Here is a 26,285-nt window from a genome sequence, read left to right as displayed (position 1 = left end):
AACTGTTTTTAATTATCTTAAAAACGCGATCAGGTAGGATTTCGGTCAAAAATTATTCTTAAAGTATATGAAACACACAAAAAATAATGGCACTAGCAGTTTTTCTTGACATTTTTGTTAAACTTGTTGGTCGTTGAGGAACTCTGTGCATCAGGTTTTTTTTCTTTTCATTCTCAGTTTCTGTAGACAGAACTCTGTTGCCATTTTTACTGGGAAGAGTCTTACAAAAATATGAAAAGTTTTGTTCACCATTTTGAAGCTCTTTAGCTCTTTTTATGAAAAGACAATTCCAATCATTCTCTACAATCGAATTTCTAATATTAGACATTCTAACTGCCGGAAAATCATTTAACCAATTGTTTTCAAAAAATGATTTCAAATTCTTGCTCATTATGTTATTATCAGTTTTATAAATTAAACTATTAATTTACACTGTTAACCAACACAGATGTAGCAAATGCTATTGCACATACTCCACACTTAACTCTACCAATCGGTTGTTGATCACCCCACTGAAAATTCCCACATAGGCTCCCATATGGGAAACCACATGGCTCCCTATATAGGAAGCCATATGGTTTCCTAAACAAAATCGTATACGTAATTGGAACAGGAATTTGAATAGGAAATTAAGTCGGAATTATCATATGAATCCACATCCACACAGGAATGTACATTCCTATGTATATTCCTATTTCAATTCCTATAATATGAATTTTTTTTCAACTCTAAGATATATATCTTTCAATAGTAGAGGTTCCTGATAGACTACAGAGATGAAAAAAATTTATTGCGCAGCCGAAAAAGTTGAAGAAAACTACTGCGCATGATATTAAGATATAATGTGCATTCATATGATAATTCCTACTTAATTTCCTATTCAAATTCCTGTTCCAATTACGTATACGATTTTGTATAGGAAACCATATGGCTTCCTATATAGGAGCCTATGTGGGGATTTTCAGTAGGGCAATAGCTTCAAAAACTACTGTTGGTTGAAAAGGGAACAATCTAATTAAATATTCTACTTGAAGAACATTTAAACACCCTGCATTAAGAGTTTTAGAAATATAAAGTTTTATTCTATCGTAATAGACACAAATCCAATAACCAAAATCGCATTACCACTAAAAACTATTTGAATATGTTTAATTACATCAATTTCGATAATGATTATCATTCAATTTACTTTCTTCTGCCCTCTTAATTTTTGGTTCATTCCCAATCACCACGAAAAATTGCAGCAAACTTGCAGGAAGTTTTTCGTGCAAGATTGCAGTGCAAACATATAGCAAGTTTGGTGCAAGCAACAAAATGTCATCTTGTGGCAAGGTAGTTAAGCAAGCTTGCAGCAAACTTGCAAAATGCTTGCTGCAAGTTTGTATAATACTAAATAAATATAAAGGGCACCCTGCTTTGGAGGCTAAAAAATTTATTGCGCAGCCATAGGAGCTTCCGTTTACAACTGCGCATCGTACACGGAGAGAAAAATCAAAGCTTTATAGTATGAAAGACTATTCTGCCGTGTGATATAAGAACTTCGTTAACTGACATTTATGTCGAAGCGAGAAAATAGGGAAAAACTGTTTGCTTTCAGAAAACTAATAAGAATTAAAAAATTATTAAATTTAACTTCACATACTTGGTATAATGATAGTGCTCTATTTAATTATGAAATAAAAAATTAATTATTTAAACAAATTATATGAAATAATGCACTTGTGTGTTTTTCCGAATGCAAATATGAAGTAAAAAGTTTGGGAAAGTCCTTTGCGTAGTGTCCACGAAATAGGTACGCGAGCTCGGTCTGCTGATTTCATGGAAGAACTTAGCTAACTGCAGTGACGTCATGTGGTAAGGGGACAGTTGCAACAGTTCTATAATACGTTTTACGAATTCACAAATCATTTTAAAAGTACATGAACACTGCAAATAAATTTTCACCAAATAAGAACTAATTAAACAATGTTAATTTTGAATAATGATAATAATAATATACGTTTAAACTACTGAAATGAAATGAACAATCTTTATTATTAAGTTTAAAAACATTAAAAAAAATCGTCTGAGTTAATTTTACTTACAATTTTCTTCGTTTTTTATTTCTCAATTTCAACTTGATACACTTTTCATTCCGCTAAACATAACCTCTGAGTTGAAGTTTTGACAGAAGCAAGGGAAACAGCAGCTTACTGCCTGCGACCCGAGGACAATCCGAGTTTAGCCGAATTGCAGTTAAGTAGTCGTTCGGCTCTGACTCGACTCAATTTTTGATGGAAGAACTTAGCTAATTGCAAGCGCTGCAAATGTGAGGTTTTTATTTCAAATCCAACGCTCAGACTCGACTACTTATTTGATACAAAAAACACACAACTGCCTTTGACTAAGTTTTTCCTTCAAATCTTATATTCGAGCTCGCAGCCTCATTTGTTTTTTGGACTACGCAAAGTTCTTTCCTTAACTTTTTATCAAATATTCTTTCATTTTCTGGAGTTTTTAAGATTTTTAAAAACTATTTTTTATAAACAATAATTTGCAAAAATTATTTAAACTATAACTATTAGACGCAGCTTTTTTTTACGAGTTCATTGATACCAAAAACTCATTTTTCGTCAAAATGTCAGTTAACTAAGTTTTTATATCACACGGCAGTATTCTGCTACTTTTTTATGAACTTTTCTTACTAATGGAGCAAATATTTGAGAATTTTTAGTATAATATTTGTCCGTACTAAAGATACATAGTATATATGCTTTTATAGTAAGAAAAATGTGATTTAATAGCAACAACCAAAGACTTGTAGATATGGACCGCTCACCTCTGTGGTGTGTAAGGAGAGGAAAATATGAGAGAGAGGGCAAAGCGAGTTTTCCGTTGCCTCTCTGTTTAAAGTATGAGTGCTACAAGAAATCAGTGGACCCAGACTTAAAATTTTAAAGTAATATTATTTTTTTGAATTTTCTTGCTAAAGTGAAATAAATACATAAGTTACAATATTCAATAATTATTTCTTTTATAAATGCAATAAATTTAATAAAATGAACTTATAGTTTATAGTATATATATATTTACAAACATATTTTGTTATAACATGGTACGAAAGTAAAATTATAATTAAATTATTATTTACTAAAACAATGTTATTACTTATATAATACATTTAAAAACATCTTTCATTACATAACCGGATAATATTAACATGTTAAAGTAGTAATTTTATAAATATATAATTATATTTCTTAAGGAACTCACCATAAAAATGATAAAATAATTGTCAAAATATCATAAATTTATATTAATTAAAATCCGTTATTCGCGCAGTAACAGAAGAGTTATTGGTTGTTAAAAAGAATTAATTTTGTGAATTTTTTGTCTTATTCTGTTAGTGGAAGCATTTTTTTCTGATGCTTTATATTTAAGACGAAGAGTTAGATATTTAAAAATAATAATTTTGATCAGCTGTGATCTATGGTCAGATAAAATGCTTTGTTCAAACATGTGCTCATCATTAATGAAAATGTTACTTGGAATATTTCTAAAAATAACGCACATTAAATATTGAAAAATATTTTTTGTTTTGAAAACGTCAGTTGCTCTTAAATATTTTTCCGCTATAACACAAACTTTACAAACATCCTTTGATGCTGACGTTAACCGTCCTTTGCATTTTTGACGCTGAAAAAGTGATAGAGGAGTTTCTTGGCTTAACTGTTCCAAACAAATTGTGCATGTAATTTTTTTTTTAATTTGTTTGACGATAAATCCTGCAATGTAGGAAGTAATGTCTTCAATATAATGCATGTTTGGATCAGCGAATATATTCTGAGCAAAATAGTTGTGTTCTTCTGAAAAATCGTCAACAGACATATACAATTCTTCGTTGCAATCCATATTCACCAAAGAATCCAAATCATTTCTTTTTGAAATTTTAGGCTGCTGCACTTGTAAGAAAATCGTTTCATCTTGGAGTGCACAGTTTGCAAATTCAGAACCTTTTATTTCCGTATGGATCAGGAGTCTTTTGAAAGAAGATTTGAACAGAATACACGTTGGATTATCATGATGTCCACATCTGCCTCGTACTGCAGAGAAAAATAATTCTAAGTGATCTTGTGAAAGTTTATAAGTTAATAAATATTTTAAACCTAAATTGACGTCAGTTAAGTACTCATCATATATTCCCAAGACACTTCTTAAACAGATGATCAAACCCAGAAATCCCGTTTTCTTTTGTGTTTTTATAATTGGGGTTCCAGCTATTTTCAAATTTGACAAATAATTTATATAAAATGAAATTTTTTCTCTCAAATCCTCAATATTTTGTTCATCAACGCAACGCTTAGATTTTATTTTACAATAATAATTTCTTGAATTAAGCAGATCGAAAATTTCGTTAATGATATAACAAAATCTTGCAGTTGCTTCACTGTCAGAAAATTCCGGGACTTTTAAGTCTTTTTTCAAAAATCTAAGTGCGCTAGCAACACTCCCACTTAAAACTTGCACGGCTAAGCAAACTTTCATTTTTTCTGTTTGAAAATTTAAGTTCCTCCGACGAACTTTTGTTGCAGCAACAGCCCTTGAATTTCCTGAACATGCACTAATTGAGTAACATATTTCCATGATATTTTTCCATTCTCATTGTTTTCTTCCGCGTCGTCAGCGTTGCTTCCGTCTTCAATTTCATTTTCAGAAAAAACGTTTCTTCCTAATTTTACCATATGGCACGGATCTAAAATTACAAAGACTTTTTGATTGGTTTCAGGATGATGGAAGTAGGGTTGCATGTTTTCCAATGAACAGTTAATTTTCGCGCTTAAACATTCCGCCATTGTGAAATTTGATGCTGTTCCGTCGAAAGTTAGCGAAATTATTGTCGCTCCTGCAGATCCAACTTCAATCAGACATTTTATCACTAACTCTGCTCTCTGTTTACCTGTCAATGAATTAATTAAAAAATAAGCAATTGGAATTTTTATGTGTTTATTAACACCTACTGCCATAACTACCATGGCAAGTTTCGCCTGTCTTAGTTTGTCATTTTTTGTATTATTTATAGTCCCGTCACCGAGATCTTCATATCCTACAAATCTGTCCTGGTCCCAGTCTACATGTGACATTATGCTCATATCATCCACCAAGAGAGAGAGTACTAATTTCTCGTTTTTTTGTTCGAATTTCTGCACTAAATGTCTAATTGCAATTATTGCTTCGGAGCAAATGCCGGGATTACCGTCTACCGATTGATACCATCTTCTTATGGTATGAGGATGTGGTAAATTGTCCAAGAAATGTTTTCGCACGTAATTGTATGCTTTGGGAGAATAAAAATGCAGAGTTGACGCAAAACACTTTAGCGATGACGGAAAGGGAGTTCTCTTTTTTGTGCCAATGAACGCGTCAAAATCAATAGTATCGAAGAAGACATAGATCCCTAAGAAAAAAAAACCAAAAAAAAATTTTAAAAAAAATTAAATAAAAAAAATATTAAAATAAAACAATTAAAAAACCAAAATAAAGCTTCCGATTTAAACATAAATAATGAATCTGAAATCATACACACAGAAAAGATACTGAATTTTACATTACTGTATTTACTAAAATGTAAAACATTCAACACATCTACAATTATTTATAATTACGAAAAGATTATAATTATGTACAATTATTATAGTAGAACCTTATTATTAGGTGTATAATTTAAATATAAATTAAATATAATTTAAATCTCAAATTGGTAAATTAAACATTTAGGAATGATAATTTATATGTACAATTTTTTTATATTAAAAAGTTAAAAATATCTGTAAAATTATATATACTGTATTAAAAAAAAAATTAAAAAACCTCTAATCGAGTGACAATTTCCTCCGACAATAAGGACTTCGTCTTCAAACAGTTTGTTAATGATTCGAAGCATTTCACTCTCTTCTTCAATCTGTATTGTGCCTGGTACTTTGATTTGAGTTTTTTATGCAGTCCCTGAATTACGTGTTGAGATTTTTTGAAATATAACTCACAAAGCTCTTGAGAATCTTTAATATCCTCCCATTGTAAAGTCCTTATTTTTTTTAACCTATTGAGATATGTCTCCTCATTTTCCGAAATCTTTCGTTTTATTTTACACGAATCAAGGGTTGATATCTCCTAAAAATGTAGATAAAAAGTATTATTTTAAAACTTTTTAACTTGAAAATTATATAAAAATTATACAAATATTGCACGGAGAGAACTCTGTGGCGATTATTATACGAAACATAACTTATAATAGCACTTAGTTCCCTTTATAAAAATTGCTCAAACTCCAACTGATATTCATAAATACCTTTTCATTAACCACTTTTGATTTCAAATGTGTTAGATCTCCTGTATGTCCGTTACAGCCCGCACTACGTTCTTCATATATGACAGATTGTTGTGGTTCTAAAATAAAATTACTTAATTCTGCAGTTGATGATTCCTAAAAACGTAAATATAAAATAATATTTAGAAATATTTTAATTTCCTAATATAGGATAATAAAAATAATTATATACAAACTTCTTCGTCAGTATGTGGCTTATTTCCAACAGTCAGAATAATGTCGGTGTTAAATTGCGAATTCAAATCGTTATTTTCATTTCTTAAGACTTCTGTTGGAATAGCATCTTTTTTCAAACGCTTACTCCGAAATAAATTACTTGAAATTGTTGACTCTATATATGAATCATCCTTGAAGTGTTTGCTGCAAATTTTAGTCGTTTTTTTAATATTTACTTCTGGAACATTTAAAGCTAAACACCAGTGCGACCTTCTCTCGTAATTTTCTGGAAAACTATATGGTAAAAATTTTCTTTTAAATACAAGTATTTTTATATAAATAGTATAAATTTATTATATGTAATTATATTTCAAAAAAAATAATGTTTAAGGTTATGTTAGAAGTACTTATAATTTAGATAATTAAAATTTTTAATACATAACTTACGCATGAAATATTACTGATGTATCCTTCTTATCATACGACAACTTACAAATAAAACACGAGACAACCATTTTTTTAGAATAGACGTCTTTATTATAAATAAAAATAAATATTTAAAACCAAATGAACCGACCATCTAAGAAAATACACGAAAGGCGCTATGATTACAGTAAGCAGCCCTGATGCGCTTACGTCACAAAATGTGAGAACAAATCATATTCTGTCAGACAGAGAGGCAACGGAAAACTCGCTTTGCCCTCTCTCAATCTCATTTTACTTTCATGAAAAGCCACAGAGGTGAGCGGTCCATATCTACAAGTCTTTGGCAACAACGCCAAGCGGAGATCGCACCTAGCTCATCCTACTACGATTGCAGAAGTTCTATGCTTTTTCGGTATTAGACTCTTGCAATTGACGATTAGGCCACGCCTACCTACTCGCCAGTAGACCTTTTCATGCTGGTCATTCTGTCCTCTTCTAACTCATGTGTCATAATATGTGCTAGATAAGGACAGAACGATCAGCATGAAAAGGTCTATTGCAAGAGTCTAATACCGAAAAAGAATAGAACTTCTGCAATCGTAGTAGGATGAGCAAGGTGCGATATCCGCTTGGCGCGGTTGCAATTAAGGTATAATAAGTATATACAATAAGGGGCTACATGATAAACTTTATCAGCATAGACAAGTTACATAGTGAAAAAAAAGTTTATACCAAAATTACTTAAATATTACGCATATGTAGCATATAAAAGTTTTGTGCGTTAAAGGTAAATTTTTTATACAATAAAAGGCTAATTTTTCTCTCTGTGTATTAAGTTTTGCAAACTTGCAGCAAGTTTGCGCCAACATTGCCCTGCCAGCTTGCCGTAAGAGGACATTTCGTTGCTTGCACCAAACTTGCTACATGTTTGCACTGCAATCTTGCACGGCAAGTTTCTTGCAAGTTATCCAATACCAAAATTTTTTTCAAAAGACATCTTCCACTATTATCAAATAACACAAGCCTGCAAAAAAACAAATTCCGTAGTACGGATGTGATGTAAGATTTTTAAAATTCAAAATGGCGGATCCAATATGTCGGATTGTGTGTGGACAAAACGGGCGATCACGGATTGCGTCATGTAAAGGGAAGTGGTGTACTTCCACTCAACCCGAGCTCAGACCTCGAGTAAGTCAATTACAGCGGGGGCTTGTGTGGCGTTCTCGGGCTTATTGACAATATTATTTTGTAACGCTTAATGAGTTTTTCATCAAAATTTTTAAATATAAACATTTTTAAATTTATTTTGACATATTTCTCAGAATTTCACGATTACGAGTATATGTTGTTCAAAATATAAATGTTAATATTCAAAAGTTTTATAATTTTGGTACAATAAACCTAAACGATGTGTTTTAAACCAATTTAACCCAAAGGTGCTGGCACCAAAGATTTTCTACTTCATTTTAATTCTCCAGTATAAGCACATGGTTATAACTCGGACGCGGCTGGAAAGTGAGGGACACCACTTCCCCTTACAGGACAGTATTATTATTATTATTATATATAGTCGTATACAAAGCAAAAAAAACGTTATCCGACAGAGTCTCTAAAATGTGGTAACCATTCAATAATAATTAATTTGCTCTTTATGATTATACAAATTGCATAGATTAACACATAAAAGACGAAAAAAATATAAAACATATAATATAAAAACACACAAGATACATACAATTTTAGGGTAAATTATACAATAATATATATTATAAGACACACAATTCACTATTTTTCGATATAAAATTTTTTATGGTTTATTATTGCGCTTATAAAATAGAAGGCATTTTTTATTTTTTCATATTCGATGGATTCAATGCAGGAAGCCATAACGGTCTAATATAGGTAGATTCAATATAATTTTGAAATTTTTGGCGTATATAATCTAATAATAATGAGATAGGTATAATTTGATAAGTTAGTTTTGCATGACATTTAACGTCCTAAATGCTTTATCTTGCTTGGACAAAGTTTACGATAATTATAAACAATCTTTTATTATTAATATTTAGCTCCAAAAGTGTAAGTGCAGTTTTGCCGGATAGAGCTTTCTTACAGCGCACACTTTATTTATCTATTTTGATCAATTTTTTTTAAAAGTTTTATGTAGAGTTTAGTCGTTTTTTCTTTTTTTATCCTCTTATACGTGAAGTTCATTTGGGCCTAATGCATTGAATGATTGAGCAAACAGTCTAATTGTCCAGATGTCGTTTGGACAATGGAGCAGACGGATTGCTTCTCTCCGTGTGGAAAGAAATTAAAAATAATATTCGGTCTCGCTCTGCTGTGGGGATATAAGAGCGGTTACACATGTATACGAAATAACAGAGTCGTTGCGAGCCACGTAACCCCACTGCGCCATCTACCTAATGATTTCACCTTCTGACTTCACGGAGGGGAGTGCATTGAGTAGATAGCGCAGTGGGGTTACGCGGCTCGCAACGACTCTGAGATTTCGTATACATATGGAACCGCTGTCACTTAACCCACACGTGCATGAGTTCATTATTTGACATGCGTGCCTGACGTAGGTCCGAGGGTGCCAGCTGCTTTAATTCAATAAAAACAAGATTTTAATAGTAGGATATTCAATATTTGATGCTCACATATTGTTTAAAATGTACGTTATAGCATCAGCTTATCTAATTGGATAACGATTTAAAAAAATTTTTTCTTAAGGTATCACATCGGCACTAATCGGAGTCAAAAGTTTGTAGCTCGCATTACTACTTCCCGCACTATACTTTCGCCCTCAACTCCCTATACTCTCAGCCCATACTGTACCTACTTCTACAAATACACTCGTACACTTATACCCCACACTAGCAGCGATTGGAAGGAGTAGGAGGTTTGACAACGTCGCTATAAGTGTCGCTTTGACTACTGTGGACTACTGTCTCTCTCTAACTAATGTTACCATCCTGCGATGTTGCCACATCAAAGTGGCGGGTGTGCTATATGTTGCAAATGACGTCATGAAATAGAATTTTTAATTTATAATTACAAATAAACGGCACGGTAAATTATAAATTTCTTTGTATATTTTAGTTCCAAATTTCTTCGTGAATTCAACATTAGTTTTTGAAAAAAATTTGTAGAAAACTTCTGATGATATTTATGAAAATGTACTTCTCCCCCATACATTAGTCCCGTCTCCCATGCAAAATAAGCAACTTTGATTGCTAGTATCTCTGGTTTCGTACGGCGAAAATTCTTCATATTTTGCAAATTTGTCAAGAATGATAATAAGAACATATGGTAAAATTTTCAATAAAATTTATAGAAAACGGTTTTACCGATGTGATACCTTAAATAAAAGTAGATAAAAAACAAAATTGTCTGGGTCCGAAGGACCCAGCTCAGACCTGCCAGGGTTAAGGATATGTGATCTGGACAGTTAAAAGGGACCTTGTGTCCGAAAAAATCGATTTTTTATTGATTTGTGCTTCTGATAGAAGGAACTTTTTTCTTTCACAATCAATAGTTAATAAAAAATTAATTTTTTCGGTCGTAAGGTCCCTTTTAACCATCTAGATCACATATATTTTTTGAAAAACTTTATTACTCGAGAGCCTCAACATATTTTTTGTCCTACATGCACGATAAACGCGACTTTCCGTGCAGGTACAGCCGGCGAAAGTAGGCTTTCGCCACCCAACCACCAATAGCGGGCGGAAAAGTAATTTTCTGGTTTATTTAAGACACATTTTTTAAGTTGAATATTTTTAAATAATTAGTTCACCAAATTTTTAATATTTTTAAATAATGTTATAAAACATAATAATATAATTTTCCCTCAAACATAATAAAAATATATCCAGTATCTTTAACATTCAATATTTGGTTTTTGGTTATACTCCAGTTTATTTCCTTAGGCGTCTTATTTATCGAGCAATTGGACAAAAAACATAGTGTGCAACACGGTCAGGAATTGACTACTTTCCGCCCTTGCCACAATGTACTATTTTTAACCCCTTGAGAACTAGTGTTGCTGTTAGGTAACTTGGACATTTTTTTGTTATATCATACATAATTTCCTTGATTTTTAAAACTGAATTTTGGACCAATGTTTTTCATTTAGTCTAATAAATTTTCAATTCTAAACTGGTTCTAAGACAAAAAACCTGAATTAGTTTCCCTAAAGTCTTGTTTTAAAAAAAGTCGTCATTTTTTAAGAAAAAATTTGGTTCTCAAAGTGTTAATAACAATAAGATCTACTATAACAATGCAACAAGATGAATAAAAAATTGTTCTTGAGTTAAATTAGGAAACTTAATAAATAGAATTAATTTCAAAAAATACACGTCTTTGTTTCATGTTATAACTCCTCTCACAGCAACGGATCTTTCAGAATATCCAACGGACGTCCTGGAAGAATACAGCAAGTGGGCCGTATGCTAGGGATATTCTAATTTTCCCAGATCAAATGATATCTCTAGAATTTACTTTGAATATACTGAATATCCGAATTCTGTGAGGGTTCTAAATATGAGGCAAGGACGCAAAATACTTTTCCGCCCGCTTGCAAACAAAACTGATAGAACGCATTCTACTTTCATATAGAGTACAGAGTTTCACTCATAAGGAAATTACTATGAAATTTACTGCTCATGCCCTCAAATACATACTTTCCATGCAGTTAGTACAGAAAAAATTATACGCACCATGGGCGCAATCACCTATTTTGCGCCTTTGATACGAATATAATTATTCTTTATTTCGACTTACGTGCAATTAGATCTTTACTCAAGGAATCCTGAAAATGTAAAAATATTTAAATTTTCATTATGTTTTTAGACAAAAAAAACACATTAAAAATAAATAAAAAATTACATGAGTTGTTTATGGTTAAAGTTAAATAAATATTCATGTCTTTTTCTATCTCAAACATCTCGTTAACTAAATTATCGATAAACGAAATTCTTAGTATAGGGGAAGGTGGGGGAATTGGAGCCCCTTAAGGACAATGATTAAAAAAACCAACTTATTGTTATAATAAAATATTGTTTTGGTCATTTTTTACTCCATTTGTTATTTATCTTTAAGGGGTTATACCTAGTTACGATTTTCAAAAAATCGAAATTTTTTTTGCAGTTTCTTAAAGTATATATATATACATACATATTTGACTGTTGTAAAATTTTTTTTATTAAGATTCGAGAAATATTTCCGAAGTTACAGACAATTAGCAAGGAGGCGCCGTGCGGTATAGAGCAGGTGAAGCATCGGTAATTCCTATAGAAATCTGATTTGTTTGTCCCGTATATTATATTCTACCTTACAATTTTCGTATAACTGAGTATATATTCAAGAGGCATTCGTTCCCTCGCCTTACAATATCACATATTTATTATGTCACACATTTATTACATACTCAATGTAAACTGTCGGTGAGGGTCCCCCTTTAAACTCGTTTTTTTCAAAACTACGTTTTTTAAGTCGGTGAACTCAATATCTGAAAAACCGCTGAATCGATTTGGCTCAAATTTTAACACAAGCTCAACAACTACATTTTGATGTTGTTGATCGAAGATTTTTTAAATAAAATTAAAATTTACTTAATTCCTTCGATCAATGACAACATTTTCTCATAAACTATCAGAATCTATTTTATTTTTTGAGTTCAGATGACTCTCTCAGAATTATGCTGGTCACCGCGAGACACATTTTTTTGAGAACCCTTGAGAGATCGCATGCAAAGGGCAGAAAAATTAATATTTTTATGAATAAAATATTTTTTTAAATACACTAAAAGATGTATAATAATACACCGTCCGACAAAATTCAACATTTTTTTTCACACACGCAAAAATCAATGATTTTCAGAAACTAGGACCAAAAAAAAGATACCCGTGTCTGGCCGTTTTGCTAGATCAGGTCATTTTTTGCTTATAGGGGTAAAAACAACCCTTAATTAAAAGGTGATAGGAAATCTTGTACAAATAAATAATTTTTTATGAAACCTGGTATATCGGGGTTTTCCGGATCGCTGATTACGAATCTGATGTCAGATTTTCAAAATTCAAAATGGCGGATTCAATATGGCGGTCGAAATTTATAAAAGTTCATCGAATTCACTTGAAACTTGTTACTTGAAGGTTTTTGGGGTTGCTGATTACGAATTTGATGTCGGGTTTTCAAAATTCAAAATGGCGGATCCAATATGGTGGTCGAAATTTATAAATGTTATTATTATTATTATTATTATTATTATTATTATTATTATTATTATTATGTTATTATCAGCGACCCCAAAAACCCCTAGACACCATTTTTATAAAAAATAATTAATATTTATAAATTTCGACCGCCATATTGGATCCGCCATTTTGAATTTTGAAAAACTGACATCATATTCGTAATCAGCGACCCTAAAAACCCCTAAGTAACAACTTTCAAATGAATTGGTGAATTTTTATAAATTTCGACTGCCATATTGGATCCGCCATTTTGAATTTTGAAAATCTGACATCAGATTCGTAATCAGCGACCCGGAAAACCCCGAGATACCAGGTTTCATAAAAAATTATTTATTTGTACAAGATTTCCTATCACCTTTCAATTAAGGGTTGTTTTTACCCCTAAAAGCAAAAAATGACCTGATCTAGCAAAACGGCCAGACACGGGTATCTTTTTTTTGGTCCTAGTTTCTGAAAATCATTGATTTTTTCGTGTGTGAAAAATCGTGTCGGACGGTGATATAGAAAACCTTTCATTTTAAGAAATAAATATTCCTTTCCAAAAAAATCCCAAAAAATTGCATTTTTCCGACCGCCTGACTAGGTATAACCCCTTAATTATAATTAATTAGAAATTAAGAACAAAAACGTAAGTTTGCAAAAAAAAATGTTTTCTAAAAAAATGCATTTTCTCCCATTACCCCACCTGTGGGGTATTGCTCAGCTGTCACTTGAAATTCCAATAAAATGATATAATTTATATTTTCTTTAGATATTTTTCTTATTTTGTCAATAGTTATTGACAGATGAACATTTTACAAAATATTTAAGACATAAAAAAGACCTACAGCTTCTTTAGTATTAAAATATCCAATACCCAAATATAGCACGTAATATTACAGTAATATTAACATGTCCGCCTCGTGGTAATATTACAGTAATTTTATCCTGTAATATTACGTGCTACTTGGTTAATGACAATAAAACACAAATATTGATTCTTAGCAATTAAATATGCTTTATAATAAAATCACAAAACATAATTAAATAATAAATTTTTAAGTATTTACTTTGATCTCCCGAAATATTTTTTATTTAAGAAGAAAAAATCGAAAACTTGATTTTTCCTTGTAGTTTCTACAAATCTGTCAGAAATATAACCGTTTGTCTTCGTATGGCATACAGGAAGATTGTTCAAGTTTTCCGAATTATTTCCACGAAATTCAAAGTCTCTATGTACTTGAAATTTAAACGCTCCCATTACCCCATCTTCCCCTATTGTTATGTAACTTTTCGGTAAATAGGACTTTTATTCAACCGAAACTTGATTAGGCAGAATTTTTAAACATAATAAATTGGACAATTTTTTTTAAGTACAGTACTTTTCGTACTGTACTTAAAAATTTGAAATTCATTTTCTTCGAAAAATTTAGAAAGCTTGTTGGAATATTTTTATAGAATATTAATCAAATACTAGTTATTTTCAAGTTCTCTCTTAAATTCTCCCACTTAAAAAAACCTGTAATTTTATATTTATATCATTAAAATCGTTGTACTTTAGTTTATTTGACGCGAATTTCAATAAACTTTCAAATAATCTCAATTTGACAGCTTTAAATGCTGTTTTTGCAGAGATATTTTTATTTAAAGTTAAACGAATATTTTCAAGTAATCTATTCAAGTATACTGAAACTTTTTTGACCCCAGTGTATGGTTGCCTACATTTTGAATGTGAAGTTCTGAGCGCTAGCGTGAAAAGAGACAGAGAAACGATGTTTGCACCAATCTATGCGTCAGACAGTGATGCAGAGAGTCAGACTTGCGCTAGGTAACTGTTGAGTGACACACTATCGGAAATTTTGATTAAAGAGTGTGAAAAAATGAAAGAACTTTCATTTAAAGCATTTAATTAGACGAAACCTTTTCGAGGATGTTGTTTAATCCCCTCCGATTATGGGAAAGTAATAAGAAATAATAATAAAACATTTTTAACTTAAAAAAGTAAGGATAAATTTGACTGTATTTGGGAAAATTTGTGTTTTTTTACTTTTACTAGTTTAACTTAATGTAATTGGATTTATAAAAATTGTGTTATTTAAAAGATCCTAAAATTTTGTTAAACCGCTTGAATCTTGAATCTTTTCTTATTCTAGATTTAAGAATTTCTTCTTAAATAGGCGCCAAGAATATATTACTTATTGTAAGAATATTTCCCGCTTACTTTAAGTAAGGAATATTCTTAGCGCCTATTTAAGAAGAAATTCTTAAATCTAGAATATAATTTTTTCAGTGTGTCAGATATTCTAAAAATCATCTTAAGATACCTGTAGTAGGATATCTTATGGATGTTCACAGAACATTTTCAGTATATTTTAAGATATTTATTTCTGTGGAGTATAAATAAAAATATAATTATAAGCCTATATAATTGTTTTCGAAAAAATGGATTAATATTTATTTTAAAAATATGTAAACTACACAAAAAAATTCTATAAAAGTAACCTTCATTTTCTTTTAAATGAAAAAACGTTAATTTGTTCAATAAAATTATTTGTAAAGAAAGTTACCGAAGTTAAGAAAACTGTATATGAGTAGAATTTATAGTTAAGATATGTTATTATTTATGATAAATTTTTTCACAATTAATTTAACTACATTTGATACTACATTTTTGAGAATTTCAATAAAATTTGAAATACAAAATGACTAAACTAGTGAAATTAGTGCTATTACTTCTGCTTATGAAGAAAAAATTATTCTTGTGTAAAATTTTAAATCTATGTTATTTTATTAATAAACTAAATTTAATAAATCATACTGTCATTGTATCCACTGCAGATGGTATTTGTTATTTCAATAAATCACTGAATTAACCAATACACACGAACTGATGCTGTTTATAAAATTATAAAATGGTAATAAATAAACTAATTCACAAGAAAGCAATTAATGTAAGTCGATGGATACATGTGTATCCTCTTTAGTGACAATAGGTATTCATTGCTCATTTAACGTCTCCACTATAAAAAGAATTGTCATTGACCCAATAGTGTTACGTGAGATTTTACCTTTGCTGTTACATGAACTTTAATGTTTTAAAGTTTTAAGTTTTGAACTTTAATGATAGAATTTTCTATTACAAATTTAAATATTGTTATACGTTATTTTTAGAATTTAAATGAAAATTATAAATAAATTATTCTGTAAAATTTATGTATACAAACAAACCTAAATTAATTTCTTAGTTAATGAAGATTGATAAAAAATATAAATATGATGAAATATTACTATTTAAGTACCTAATCTTTTCCATTTCACACCAGAGCTACTGAAAAAACATATCTTCAATTAGAAGGAAAACTATGCTGTTTCGAAGAAGCGGCGAATAACATGCCATTTCTAAATTGACAATTCCTTGGTTGGACACTTTAGAAAGATGCTTAAGAGCATTTGAACCTTCGTGACGTCACAAATCATGGCGCATGACACGCAAACTTCTCAGGTATGTGAAAAGCACAATTTTGAATATTTTTTAAAAAAACCTTTTGGAAAATGTTCAGAATAACATAGACTCTGTCTGTTATGTGCGGAAAATTCAAAATTTTGCGTTTAAAACGTTTTTTAAACAATGTTAAGGTCACAAATTATGGCGCATGACACGCAAACTTCTCAGGTATGTGAAAAGCACAATTTTGAATATTTTTTAAAAAAACCTTTTGAAAAATGTTCAGAATAACACAGACTCTGTCTGTTATGTGCGAAAAATTCAAAATTTTGCGTTTAAAACGTTTTTTAAACAATGCCTACATATAAGCAATTCGTGTATTTTTCCTTACTTGTGACAACCAACTTAAACATTGTTTAAAAAACGTTTTATACGCAAAATTTTGAATTTTTCGCACATAACAGACATAGTCTATGTTATTCTGAACATTTTCCAAAAGGTTTTTTTAAAAAATATTCAAAATTGTGCTTTTCACATACCTGAGAAGTTTGCGTGTCATGCGCCATAATTTGTGACCTTAACATTGTATAAAAAACGTTTTAAACGCAAAATTTTGAATTTTCCGCACATAACAGACAGAGTCTATGTTATTCTGAACATTTTCCAAAAGGTTTTTTTAAAAAATATTCAAAATTGTGCTTTTCACATACCTGAGAAGTTTGCGTGTCATGCGCCATGATTTGTGACGTCACGAAGGTTCAAATGCTCTTAATTTGTTAAAATAATTAATGTTAATTTAGTCTTTTAAAGGGATGTATACAGTCGACTAATGCAAAAACCACATCATTTTTAAGAATTTTTTTATGTCTGGTTTAAATAAAGATAATAATATAATCCCAAGTATCAGTAATATTACTAATATAATATACCACACAGCATATAAAATTTCATAAATATTTTTAAAATATTTCAACGAAAAGTTCTTGAAATATTGTTGCAAACAGAAAAATGTTCGACTTTGAGGAAATATTGATGATATAGTTGAGGAAATATTTCATTGAAACATTTTCGAAATTTTGAATTTAAATGATGCGCACTGGTCAACCCTATTGAAAAAAAACACGTATAATTGTACGTATAATAATACGTATAATTATACGTATTATTATACGTATAATTATACGTATAATTATACGCATAATTATACGTATTATTATACGTATAATTATACGTATTATTATATGTACAATTATACGTATAATAAGACATACGAATTTGAAACAAGAATTATACGTATAATTATACGTATAATAATACGTATAATTAATTATACGTATAATAATACGTATAATTATACGTATTATTATACGTATAATTATAATTCTATTAAAAATAGAATAATAGAATAGAATAATTAGTAGCAAAATTGCGCTGGAAATTTTTAGAAATTTTAAAATGCAAATTAAATTTCACGAAAAAAAATATCGTCGAATGTCAATTCAAGCAGTCACCCATCCAAGTACTAACCGCGTCCAACGTTGCTTAACTTCCGTGATCTGATGAAAACTTGTTCTTTCGCCTTGGTGTTTCCGCTGTCTTGTCTTGATTAATAACTTTGTCGTATAAGTATTGTATCGCACCTCACTTTTAGTGATACTTATACGACAAAGTTATTAATCAAGACAAGACAGCGGAAACACCAAGGCGAAGGAACAAGTTCTCATCAGATCACGGAAGTTAAGCAACGTTGGACGCGGTTAGTACTTGGATGGGTGACTGCTTGAATTGACATTCGACGATATTTTTTTTCGTGAAATTTAATTTGCATTTTAAAATTTCTAAAAATTTTCAGCGTTATTTTGCTACTAATTAATCTATTCTATTCTATTATTCTAGTTTTAATAGAATTATATAATTATACGTATAATAATTCGTATAATTATACGTATTATTATACGTATAATTAATTATACGTATTATTATACGTATAATTATACGTATAATTCTTGTTTCAAATTCGTATGTCTTATTATACGTATAATTGTACGTATAATAATACGTATAATTATACGTATAATAATACGTATAATTATACGTATAATAATACGTATTATTATACGTACAATTATACGTGTTTTTTTTCAATAGGGAATCTTCGTTTCTATGGCCTTTACAGCTGCGCAATAGTTTTCAATTTTCTAGGATCCTAAGGGACCGTACACATAATACGTCATGCAGCTAGGGGGGAGGGGGTCAGAGAATCGTAACGAAGTGTGACATGGGGGCCCGGCTAAAAAAATTTGTACAAGAAAATAATACTGTTTGTGAGTACCTAGTGAATCCAAATATAGTTTGATCTAATCCGGAATTAGTCCGATTGTACGCAACTAGTGAATCTGAGATTACTATCCGCGAGAAAATTCAAGTCACTTGAAAAATGGATGACTTTCACTTTGAATTTCTCAATCAAAAAAATTTATAGAAAAAAGACAATCCTTGCAAAGCTTAGAATCTGGGTAGTTAGTATCCGAAAGGTTGTTTCTGAAAAAAAAATTTCACCTTATTAGGCACATAAATAGATGAAAATGTACCCTACTTTTGTCCATTGTGAAAATTCACTGACTTTGAAACACATTTTCATATCAAAGAAGATGTTGGAAAAATTTTAAAAATGGCTTTTCGATTCCTTTAGCCTCTCGGAGAAAATTCGTTGTAGAATTTTCGAAAAATTTTAATTATTATTGTTTTTATGGTAAATAAAAAGAGACTATGTTATTTCGGGTTCTAATAGGCCAATTTCTACGAATCAAATTTCTCAACATAGATAGAAAATCCAATAAGTATTTCACATTATTAGAAAAAAATAGACTATTGTTTTTCTTGCATTTTTAGACAATTTTCTGGACATTTTTTTTCTATGAACAAGTGCAAAAAGGTCGTAGTGGTACACATTTTTTTCTACAAAATATTAACCCTGTCATAAATCAGTCCCCGGCCAACTCCTTCACCGGGACTTGAAAATTTTTTTCATGAAAACTGAACAGTGCTGTATATGTTAAGTAAAATTTATTTAATTAATTTTTAAAAATAAATTAAATTTGTGAATTGTAAAATTCATAAAAATTTTACAACGTCACAATTTGCATCTTTTCTAATGCAAAAATTTAACGCCGATTGTCATTTTTCTTGTGAGATATGTCAAACTTGAAGGCTGAAATGTCAAATTTTCAATTTCAAAATAATTACATTTAGAAATAAAATTTTATCTCATACGAATCAGACACCCATGCGTCTATGTCTTAAATAACATTTCCTTCAATTTAATTAAAATTTATTTCGAATTTTTCATGAAAATCGGAGGGATGTAAAACATGTATTAACTGAAGTTGGCTTATTCCACATGCCCTTAAAGCTTAATTTACGTACTATAAGATAAAAAATTGTAAACATTGTAGGAAATATTTTTCTTATTTATTTTTTTTTTTTTATTTCTTAAAAATACATGAAAATGCACTATCGTAGTGTTTCGGCAAAAAAAATTTCTTTGAGCTAAAATCGCCAAAAACTGATAAAAATTCTGAATTTGAGGCACAGATAATTTTTTTTGCCGAAACACTACGATAGTGCATTTTCATGTATTTTTTCAGGCTGAATCCGAATTCGAAGTCAGAATTGACAGATTGGCTCAAATTTTGAAGATAATTCCAAAAAACTGATTTTGAGTATTTTGAGTTTTTTGTTACTTGCGATTTTTGCAATTATCTCAAAAATTTGAGCGAATCTAACAATTCTGACTTTGGATTCGGATTCAGCGTGAAAAAATACATGGAAATAGACTAGTGTAGTGTCTCGGCCAAACAGCTTTTTATTTTTTGTGTGCCTGTGTATTTGTTAAAAAAAATATTGTTAGCATGACCAACAGTATATAGTATATTAAAAAAAAATTTTAGTAGCACCGTGTTATTAACTGATTTTAATATTTCTTTTTATAAATAAATTTCAGGAAATTTCTGGATCAAAATTTTGATTTATTATTATGAAAAACAAATCAAACGTTTCGACACCAACGTTGGTGTCCTCTTCAGTGATTAAAACAAATATAACTGTTGAAACAAATTTTTCAAATTATAACCTCAAAAATTTTTAAACTAAAATACATAAAAATTAAAAAGAAACTACTTAGGTACTATATTTATAAATTTTGATAATGAAAAATAGCAAAAAGACATGTTCCCACTAAGACAACATGTTAAAATAATTAACTACATGATTGTTTTTAATTTAAAAAATTTTGCTTCAAAACGTATATAGAAGGTAAGATAGACTATAGGAATAGCAAACCTTATTCATAATTCTAAAGTCTAATATTGGTTCACATGTAAATTACGTTTTACGAAGATAGCAAACATTTAAAATACAGAGCAATCGAAAAAAATTTTTCTCACATACGAGATACACATAAAAGGCCTAAAAAAATTACAATTAAAAATTATTATATTAATAAACTATTAGTTTTCACAAATTCAGAAAAATGTAACTTGTAGATTGCATTTTCACTAAAGAAATTCGACTAAACATTCAAGTTTTTTATTTAAATTGAAAATGTCAGACTTTAAGTTGACAGCACAGTTTCTATCTTTTTTTATAAACACCATTTCCATTAATTTCCTCTTTTTCGTGTTCGATTCTGCATGTAACACCTCAACATTGTCCCAATCAAAATCATGGTTATTATTCTCTTTTTGTGCTCTTTTTTTAATTTAATGGTATTTTTTCTCCTCTTTTCAAAAATGGAATTATATTTTTAATAAAAAATTTTTAATTAATATTTAAATAATTTTTTTTTAATAACAAAATTTTTTCATCAATTCAAACATTTTTATCCTTTTTTTATTGCATATAATATTAAGTCTTTTGATGTTATTTTATTTTTTAAAATTATTAAAATTATTTGTATACGTTCGTGTAGCACTATGTACTTTTTTTCATATTATACAAAATTATATTTTATTGTAATTTACTAGTGATTTTCTTGCTTTTTAAATGTATCTAACACAAATTATTATTATTATAATTATTAAGCCATAATAAAATATAATTTTTTACATTATAAAAAAAGTTACATAGTGCTACATGAATGTGTATAAATAATTTAAATCATTTTTAAAAATAAAATAACATTAAAGTGCTTAAAATTTTGCGCAATTAAAAAAAAATATAAAAATGTTTGAAGTAATGAAAAAATTTTGTTATTAAAAAAAATTGTTTATATATTGATAAAAAAAAATTTTTATTAAAAATATAATTCCATTTTTGAAAAGAGGAGAAAAAATACAATGAAATTAAAAAAAGAAAGATTAAAAACGATTAATAATTAACCGACTTACAAAAACTTTTGTAAATTTGAACGGACAATTTCAGTTTTGTGGCGGGTGTCTATCCGCGCTACCCAGTTCCCCCACTCCGACGTCAGGAGCATGAAAAAATGATAAACTCCCTTTAGCCCACTTTATAAATAAGAAAAATATTTCCTACAATGTTTACAATTTTTATCTTATAGTACGTAAATTAAACTTTAAGTACTGTAAATTTGACTAAAAAATATTAATAATTATAGGGTCAAGAATTTTTTGAAAATAAAAAATTATCTCCCCCCCCTTTAAGCTACATCGATTTTCTTTTTTTTTGAAAGTTTTGTAATGAAAAAAGAAATGCAATGGCATTTATTAGAATTCGATAGAGTAAAATCTCGCCGAGTAATTGCAATTGTTTATAACTTAAAAACGTACCCTTTTTTCTTTATCCATAATTATGCAATTAATTAACGAATTTTAATTCTTTCTTTTATGTACATGATAGTATCACTCTTGAAGAATAAAATGAAAAAAAATTGAATTCGCTCCATATCGTTCTGTAGAAATTAGGTTGAAAAACAACATGTTTTTAATTAACAAATGGAATAATTTATAAACTATATATCCGATTAAGTTCAAAGTTTTTTCATTTTGTTCAGTATCGCGAGGGGTACATTTTCAGAAAGTTTCACTCCAATCGGATTATTATTAACAAAGTTATTAAACAATTAAAAAAGTGCCATTTTTAATGGTTTAAGTTCAATAACTTTTAAACAAATAATCCGATTTTAACTTCCGATCCACCATTTTGTAAGTATTTTTAATACCTTTTCTTTTTAATCACAACTTTTTCCTCTAAAATTTGAAGGAAAGCAACGAGCACCAAAAAACTACGTTTCACTAACTTTGACCATTGTTTATAACAATTTCTGCAACCGGAAATCGAGAGCAAACTATGGGGCTTTTATACTACTCCCCCAAACTACAATAATCCGTTTAGAAAAATCTCTAAGCAAGTGTCATCAATTTATTATTTATTCAAGTGGAATCTTGAAAATTATATTCAAATTTTTAAAGGTATTACTTTCATATGTTTTATGTTCCAAATTCTCTTCAAAAATTATCTTTCCAGAGTTATTATTTTTGTTCAAAATAATTATTAATGGTTTAATATTTATCCATCGATTTTGTCAAGCAAAAATTTCATTGTTCCTTCAAAGGGATTGAAAAATAAAAAATTGTTTAGAATTCAATTCAACAAGTCTAACTACTTAGACATACAATAGTGTAATCAATAGAGTTTTTACTAGAGGTAATGAGTTCTGTCACGAATTGGACTTCTTTGGTGTATCTTTAAACAAATTCACAAACGAATTGTGAAAATTAATTTTGTATTAGTTTGTTAGTCACCTACATGATTTGGATAATTTATAATTATATTAATTGTAATTTCTTAATATACTAAGTGATTTAGCACTAAAGGGCAATTTTATTCTATTTTTTGTAACTTTAGTACACAAAGCAAAAATTGCCTATCTCTATACAGAAACAATTAATATATATGGGCGATTTCACGTGAGATTTCCGTCGACCCTTTAAAATCGGACAAACATATTTTTTTCTTGTTCTGTAGTGTAAAAAAAGAGATACGTTTTTTTTGACAAATTTTCGAGATATGGATTTCTGAAATTTCAGTTTTGTAAATGTAGACCTATTTTTAATTGCTGGTAACTCGAAAAAAATTGATTTTTTCAATTTTTGCCAAAAGAAGAAAAGTTTCAGTTTTTCTTTTACTTTACAATAATGAAAACGAAATTTTTTTTCTCATATGTATTATTATTGTTAACATAGCAATGTTCTTAAAATATATGGTTTAATTTATTTAAAAAGAAAAATAAAAAAATATTGTAAACCCCTAATTCAAAAATTGGAAAAATAAAAATTTGTGGTTATCGGAAACGTACTTTTGAATTTAATAATTCATAATAATTTTGAATTGAATCTCTTGTAAAAAATCAAAAGAAGGCCAGATTTAATTTAATTTTCTCAATTATATTTAAAATGTTTGTTCAGTGAGAATAAATATCAAAAATTCATTAACGCTTCTTATAAGTACATAACTTAATCAAAATCATCTTTTTCTCAACAATTTTTGTATAATTATTATTTTCTATATTTTAATCATATTTAAAATTAAAATATAAATGTCGCAATGAATTTTCTACTATTGCATCAACATTGTAACTAGTTCTTGAAGTTACAAACATTCTGATGTTTAAAATTTGCTATTTATAATTCTTGAGAACTAATTGTAAAATTATATTATTGTTGTGCTGAACTGGCAGTGAAATTAAGATTAAACCAGTCTATAAATAAACTCTTAATGACAAACCTGATTGCAAGCAACTACGTTTCTCTGAAATTATAAAAATGACTAAATATATCGGTATTGTAAATATAAACATTAAATAAACTCAAATGCATTAAAAACTTTTTAAAAAATAGCGGTTTTCAAAGAAATTTCAAATTATGCGGCTTTTCTAAAACCTTATTTGAAAATATAAAATATGTGACGTATTTTAAAGAAGCATAAAATTTTAGGTTGTTTCAAAATTTTTGAGTGAAAATACACAAAGACCCAGATAGCACCAATCTTTCAAAGAAGTTTACAGGAAATTACCAATGTGAAGTTCGGAGCTTTCAACTGTTAACTTTCTGTAAACATCCTGAGAGCTATAAGTCCTCGCTATTTAAAGTTAAAATTTGGAAACTTCCTGGAAGTTACCTATATTATATATACATACACCTAATTTTTTTATATGTTTTTCCTTGTACCATTTGGAAGTACATTGTAAAATGACAGACCATTTGGTCGCTGCCAACACACTGACAGACGGTATTATGTTTATTATTTTGAACTTATTTTTCACGTCATTTTGTCAAAGCTCATCTTTTGACATATTGTTATATATGTTATATAAAACACGTAATTAATTTTACAGACTGTTATCTGGTTGACTAGATACTTACAGACTATTTAACCGAACGAGTTTCCGTACTGTGTTTATGCGCAGATTAGTTTAACCTTTTGCGCTTAACACGAATCCGATATTCAAAATGTTCCATCACGTCAAGTTTTTGAAAAAATGGTGTTGAAACCACTAAAAACATCGGTTATGGCACTTTTTGAAAAATCGTGACGAGGCGCATGATTAAACCCCAAATTTGATTTTTCGAATTTTTATTTTCTCGAAAATCGTTTTATCTAAAAGGAATTGACTATAATTCGAATCGTCAGATTATATAATAAAAATACTTTTGAATTATTATTTGACAGAATTTTTTAACTTCGAAAGAACATTTTTTATAATTTTCAATTTACCGAATAATCATTTCTCATAATTATTATTGTAGCGAATTAGTATTTTTCATAATTTTTATTTTTCCAAAAACCTGTTTATACTATTTTTGATTTTATATAATTACCATTTTTTTTCTTCGAATTTCCATTTTGTATATAATAAATATTTTTTCGAACAATTATTTGTTTTTGCTTCCTCGAGGAAGAAGCTTTGTAGTCCTTTCGTTTATAAAATTTTTAAAAATGGTGAAAACAAATTTTCCTCTATATAGAAACATGTTATATGAGATCCTGATCAATTGTCCGGATGTATGTATGTGTGTGTGGATCGTTTTTGTGAACACGATATTTTTAACAGGTTTTAATGGATTTGAATAAAATTTTGTAGGCATATTTAACACATTAATCTCTCAAAAATGACGAAAGGATTTTTAAAAATACCTAAAAAAAAAATTTTATCGTCTTTTTTCCAAAAATTTTTTTTAATTGAAAAAATTTTTAAATCGAAAAATTTAAGGTAATATATAATATGATCGTTTCCCTTACGTCAAGATGAATCTATATATATATATATATATATAAATATATATATATATATATAAAGTATAGATTTGAGCGAAATTTAAAGAATTAATGAAAGTATTAAAAAATCAAAAATTCACATTATACTAAAAAATGTTGTGTTTATTTAAATTCATGTTTATATATGAAATAATTTTATTCCCTGCATTGAAATGAATTGGTTGGTATATATAAAGTATAGATTTGATTTAAAATTTGAGAATTAATAAAAATTGAAAAATCGAAAATTCATATTTTAGATAAAAATATTTGTGTTTTTTTAAAATTCAAGTTAATAAATATAATAATTGTATTCCTTGCATTGAAACGAATCGATATGTATATATAAAGTATATGTTACACCCAAAATTAATTAAAATTT

At 28.8% G+C, this 26,285-nt stretch overlaps 1 protein-coding gene across 4 annotated transcripts in view; it reads right to left on the bottom strand.

Moving 5' to 3' along the window:
- The window catches only part of LOC127286914 (troponin C, isoallergen Bla g 6.0201-like), a 62,320-nt gene extending 39,493 nt beyond the window's left edge, over positions 1-22,827 (bottom strand). Inside the window, exons 1-2 of one of the 4 annotated variants that reach the window (XM_051313581.1) lie at positions 22,809-22,827; positions 11,732-11,759 (exon numbers count right to left, since the gene is read on the bottom strand). Coding sequence is in view for 1 of the 4 variants with exons in the window: in XM_051313562.1 (XP_051169519.1) it covers positions 11,732-11,759; positions 16,001-16,006 (34 nt within the window). In the remaining 3 variants the exon portion in view is untranslated. Of the gene's footprint in view, positions 1-11,667; positions 11,760-15,915; positions 16,186-22,808 lie in introns of those variants that run through there. The other 3 variants (XM_051313571.1, XM_051313562.1, XM_051313590.1) reach the window with 3 other exon arrangements.
- Between the last annotated feature and the right edge of the window lie 3,458 nt (positions 22,828-26,285).

Source organism: Leptopilina boulardi, unplaced genomic scaffold (assembly GCF_019393585.1).
Source record: "Leptopilina boulardi isolate dan_hultmark-lab unplaced genomic scaffold, ZJU_Lbou_2.1 LbouV2_122, whole genome shotgun sequence".
NCBI lineage: Eukaryota > Metazoa > Arthropoda > Insecta > Hymenoptera > Figitidae > Leptopilina > Leptopilina boulardi.
Note: the sequence above shows the minus strand (reverse complement) of the source record. Positions and strands in the feature narration are given on the sequence as shown.